The 6,000-nt window shown below is 36.2% G+C and overlaps 1 protein-coding gene across 1 annotated transcript; it reads right to left on the bottom strand.

Moving 5' to 3' along the window:
- Nucleotides 1-357: 357 nt before the first annotated feature.
- LOC117329171 (E3 ubiquitin-protein ligase RNF14-like) lies at nucleotides 358-5,520 on the bottom strand. Its single transcript, XM_033886926.1, has 7 exons — nucleotides 5,404-5,520; nucleotides 4,562-4,775; nucleotides 4,171-4,316; nucleotides 3,535-3,987; nucleotides 2,941-3,169; nucleotides 2,253-2,425; nucleotides 358-1,809 (listed from the first exon to the last, which is right to left on the bottom strand). The coding sequence occupies exons 2-7, from the start codon at nucleotides 4,734-4,736 to the stop codon at nucleotides 1,615-1,617; spliced, it is 1,371 nt and encodes a 456-aa protein (XP_033742817.1). The 5' UTR covers nucleotides 4,737-4,775; nucleotides 5,404-5,520; the 3' UTR covers nucleotides 358-1,614.
- Between the last annotated feature and the right edge of the window lie 480 nt (nucleotides 5,521-6,000).

Here is a 6,000-nt window from a genome sequence, read left to right as displayed (position 1 = left end):
AGGTCTCAAAATGCGATATGCATAACTAGGCACCAAGGGGAACTTACATATGGAATTTGAGAAAGATCCCTTCAGTACTTTCTGAGAAATAGCGATAACAAACTTCAATTGTCAAAATCCAAGATGGCTGCCTGTCGGCCATGTTGTTTTCTGATAGGTCTCAAAATGCGATATGCATAACTAGGCACCAAGGGGAACTTACATATGGAATTTGAGAAAGATCCCTTCAGTACTTTCTGAGAAATAGCGATAACAAGAATTGTTTACGGACGGACGGAGGGACGGACGGACGGACCACGGACCACGGACGCAAGGCGATTTGAATAGCCCACCATCTGATGATGGTGGGCTAAAAGGAGAAAATAGTGAATACTGTTTCCATTTCAAGTTTTTAAAATTTCATTACAATGACACTTATGTAACTATTTTAAGCTGAAAATCATTTAGATATATATATTATATATAATAAATTCTGTTTCCAACAAAAAGCAACTTTAAACCTTAAGAAGAAGCATAACTCTTCTTTATATGATTAACGTTAATATTTCCAGATAAAACAGAACACATCTGAGGAGACAACAAAGCAAACAGAGTTACTGCCCCTGACAGTGTATTGTCTACCTAAATGATAATTCACATAAAATATATATCAGCATTGCTTGTCTCTATTCATATATCTACTCATATTTTCGATCCAAATAATCTGAATCTTACTGTTTGTCCGAATTTTTATTGTAGCTCTTTTTCTAAAACATTTGCTAATTGCAACTTCTTGATGATGATGTTTGGATGCTGATAACAAGAATGAGAGAAAAGAAACATTTTTAATCTTGCTTCAACTCCTTCATCATAGTGAAAAAAAACCTTTTAAAGGAGAAAGAAAGATAAAACATGTGTATTTACAAGTTGAATTGGTACCATTTAACTTTGTCAAAGGTACTTTCAAAATCATCACAGACAGTAGACTAATAAATATAATGAAGCATCTCATTCTAAAACTAATTTCTATGCTGCTATTTTACACAGCACACTGACACTTAGAAATTTAACTTCATTTTAAATTGTAAATCATCACTTGAGCGAAGTGTCAAACTTTAACAACAAAATAAATAAGGCATCTTATAAAATTGAAGATGCAATCAAACAGACACAAAATACAGAATGCTGAGCAACACCATAAATGGAAAACAAACTGGGTAATGAGTAATGGCAACGTTTCTGGAGTAGTTACAATGCACACAAGACAACACAGTCATGGAATTCACACAAACTATGACCTCAGAGGTAACTACACTGTACATGAATTTGACCTTAGACTGGATCATTTATATACATTTTAATCCTCAAATAATTATGTCACACGTAAACTTGGACTGTAGACTATGGACTTAGTACTTTCATGCACTTTGTCCTCGGTTTACTTTTGGCAATAGATCAATCAATGATCAGCAAAATAATAGTTTATAAGTAGTATGTATAGGTTTTTTCAGAATATAATCATAAATTCTGTGTAGCATTCTCTTCAACAAAGACACTGATTAAAAAAATAATTAAAAATTAAGATAACAATCACACAGGCAGATCACACTCGTACTTTGAATCAAACATAAAACATCAGAAAAAGAAATCATAATCAAAATCCTCATCATCATCATCTTCTTCCATACCCTCAAACAGGCGATTATTACAGTCACTGCCAGGCTGGCTGAAGTGTTTGTATGGGTTGTTGCGGGAGAGCTCAGCCATACACAGCCAGCAGAAATAGGAACGGCACTTCATACACGTCATCTTGTTACAACCATCCATTTTCTGTGAGTGAACAAAATGTACTTTTTTTTAAGCAAGTAACATCTAAGGGAACAATGCATACGGTCAATATAATTATAATACTTGACTGTAAATGAGTTTGTTGTCATATTTGTTGTACATGGATTTAGTGTCAAATTTAACTTTACACCAGTTTGGTGTCATAATTGGCTGCATGGATTTAGTGTGATATTTGTCTGTACATGAATTTAGTGTCATATTTAACTGTACACCTGTATAGTGTCATAATTGTACACAATTAGAGTGTCGTACTTGGCTTCACACAAGTACAGTGTCATATTTAAATTCAACTGTACATGGATTAAGTGTCGTATCTAACTGTATACAAGTTTAGTGTCACATTTGGCTGTACATGTCTTGTAATGTACTCATTTTCGTTTTATCCCATTGAAAGGCTTATGCATATGTGTTGTTTAACAATGTACCTGTATTTGTGCTCCACACCCTGGACATTGCTTGGCAAAGCTCTCCATCCACTCATTCGTGAAGGCTTCCTCCAAGGCCTGTTCTATTGTCTTTTTCCCATACTTCTTCTCTAGGAACTTCTTTTTCTCCTCATCAGCATTCTGGTACTCCTCTCGCAGCTTTTTGAAACCATCTGTCAGAACATAGTCACATCAGTAACAGTATGATTACCATATGCATTACATTTAACATCTACATTTTGATGTGCAGGATTTTTATACTTAATGTTCCAATTTTCTTTCTAATAACTACTTTTCTTTGTTCTGCAATAACACTATTCCTAATAATATCCAAATTTACTTACAATATATACTATCCTCAATTATCTTTCCCGAATGATATTCCCAATATTTTTTTCTGACTGTACTATTACCCATTATATTTCCTTTATACATCCTCAAAATTCTTTCCTGTATATACTATCCTTTATTATCTTTACTATCCCAAATCTTTCCGACTGTGTGGCAGTTATGTAGATTTAGATAAGCACCACCATATAACAAACTATTTAATTGAAAAATCAGATAAGCACCGTCATATAACAAACTATTTAATTGAAAACAAAAATGTCATAAAGGAATGTTATAAACACAAAATCTATATTCCAACAACCCTGACATCCATCAAGTAATCAATGTTAATACTCACCAGCTTTAACTCGACATGGAGACTTTCCATGAAAGACCAGTTTGCAAAGTGTACAAAAAGCATAGCTACATGATGGACAGGACCCCATGTTGCTTTCTCTGTCCAGCATAACAGGATACTGACATGCAGGCCGTGGGCAGTACATGATATCCACCATCATATCAAGACTAGTCTGGAGCAAGAGTTTCTCATACTTGTCAAATAGCTCCTTACTGACCAGGGCCTTCACCTGATAAAAAATTCACAGGTTCTCACAGAAATCAAATTGACCAGGGCCACCACCTGATAAAAAACACAGGCTATCACAGAAATCATGTTGACTAGCTATAGGGCCTTCCATAGATAAAAAAAAACAGGCTATTACAGAAATTACCTATCTGATTGGCACAAACTCAACATTATCAGTCTTCAACAAAGAGTTTTGAATAAAATTTGATATCTAACAATAATCAAAACCTTTATCATTCCTTTAAAGCATGCATGGTCAGTGAATGCTTTAAGAAAGAAAGGAATTTTAATGGATCTTTACAGCAAATGAATCCATTACACTAAGTCATGATTGCACTTTAACTGCCATTTTTCCCTGTGATTTACCTGAGAGGGATGAGCCTGTGATTCACACTTGTCATCAGGACAGCTCAGGGCCGTTACATTTCCCTCAGCAATCTGAACTGTGAAATAGTCCCTCATACAGTCCTTACAATATACATGGTCACAGTCTAGAAATTTTATACAAGAAGATCCCTGTTTGTCCAAGAAGCAGACTTTACACTGGAACATTGTCTTCTCAAACTGGTGTTGCTTCTCCTGCTTGTCATATTCCAAAACAGTTGGGATAAGTCGATCCTTGGAACCAATATCCTGTATAGCCCTTGGCTCTGTGTCAGAACCTTTCCTGCTATCAAAGGCATTAGTCAGATCTATAGTGGACTCTAACCCTAGAAATTCTAAAGTCTCCTCTGCCATAAAGCTGGTCCACATGAACAAAATTTCATTTCCTTTGTTTTCCTCCCAGATAGCATCCAGCTTGTGGCAAAGGGCAGTCAACTGTTGAAAGTACAAATACACGAATACAGGCTATATATCATTCCACATATTGATCTATAGTGCATTTACATGTTCAAGAATATCTGATAAACCCACCTCTAGTATACCTCTAGTAGAATGTTATATAGGACCATTGTCGATTCATCTTCGTTAAGAAAAGTGAGCCGACATAAATGTACACACCTGTTTTCTGTTGAGCCACTTGCAGGACAGTGTGAACTGTGGAGGGCTACAGGACGGGTAGTCAGCAGGAAGTTGGAAGTTCAGTACTACTGGCGGAAGGAACTTCACCTCATGGACATCCTCTATAATCTTAGCATCCTTGTTTCCTAGAAAATTAAATATTCTTTATATAATAAGGTACACAATTATTCAATATTGATTGTCACTAACACTTTTTCAATATCCTACACGTTCTACGTATATCTATTATGGTTAATACTTCATAAGATATTTCCCTTTCTTTTCATGTTCATATCATCTTTTTAGTAGATACTGTCAAAATACATCAATAGTAATCAAGAATTTTAAAGTGACTCTGAACAGTGTAAGCTAGAGCAATGAAAAGATTTACCTCCTTTTTCACTTCGGCTTACAATCTTGATGGTTGTGTCGGGCAGATGAACACTTGACAGAAACTGCCCGCCAATATCTTCATGATCACCATCCTGGGAGACGGATAAGATAGCATCATCATAGATACTTGTCAGTGCTAATAATTCATCTGCTTGAAGTTCTGTGTCAGACATCTCCGCCTTTAGTCAACCATAGCAAGGTGCTATTTTCTTCTTCAAGAGAAAAATAAAAAAAAGTTAACATGTAGTCATTCAATAAGAGTATTATAATAGGATCAAATGCTTCAATTAATTTGACATTAAAGAATGAACATGCCACAGGATTTTGTTAATATATCAATTCTTGAAGCTGATAAGTTTTATAGTATATTGATAACAGTATCAATGAATGGTACGTTACAAATTTTGCATTTTGTTTATGAACAGTTGTCACACTTTATGCAGTTATGCTCATTATCCCTGGCTTCTCTATTCTCTGTTGCGCCGCGTTTGATTGATTATTGAGAAAATCATTTCGTTTTATCGATATACTGAACAGGAAAGGCTATGTTTTTTATGTGCGCTCGGATATGATTTGTTTACATTTGTTCTTCAGAAGCGAGTACCAATAGTTGACATCCGAAAATATTTTCCTAGCTGAGCTACAGCGAGATATATGCCAGTTTATAACTAGAATCTGTACAAACACCAATACAGTGAATACACCCGTATCATCATGCTATCGTGGGAACGACTGTCTGGTAACGAGTTCAGAGTTGATGACGAACCCATTCAAAAAGGCTAGCAAGAGACGGTACAATCGAACTAAAAACTGTCTGTTCGTATGGAAATTCGATGTTACCTGTTCTGTAAATGAGACACACGAGAATGTGCATGTGATTTCATACACTGTTGCAAGGTTTCATAATCTACAGCTACCCTGCAGACCGCGGACCGTGCCAGCTTTTACGTCGTTATTTTCTCTGTGTCATACACATGCTTTGGACAAATTGCCTTCAAATTAAGCGTTTGAGAGATTCCAACCGACAGATAATATTAAAGCCAAATCAGATCAAATATATCCGGATAAACGATAACGCAAAACAAGCTGTGGGGTTTATATTATGGCGGGAGGTGCTGTTGTTGTTGTTGGTGGTGCATAGTGGGGGATCGAAGGTCTTGATTTTTTAGGTCACCTAAGTGACCTATTCTAAACGCCTTTTGTCCGTCGTCGTGCGTCGTCCGTGGTGCGTCGTCCGTCCGTAAACAATTTACATTTTCAACTTCTTCTCCAAAACCCCTAAACCAAATTCAAGGAAATTTGGCAGGAAGCTTCTATGGCTATAGAGGTCAACCAAAGTTGTGAATTATATGCCCCCCCCCTCCCCCAGGGGCCTGAGGGGCGGGGCTAAAAGGGTCAATTTGACTGAAATTTCAAAAAAAAAAAATCTTCTTCTCT

Source organism: Pecten maximus, chromosome 6, assembly GCF_902652985.1.
Source record: "Pecten maximus chromosome 6, xPecMax1.1, whole genome shotgun sequence".
NCBI lineage: Eukaryota > Metazoa > Mollusca > Bivalvia > Pectinida > Pectinidae > Pecten > Pecten maximus.
Note: the sequence above shows the minus strand (reverse complement) of the source record. Positions and strands in the feature narration are given on the sequence as shown.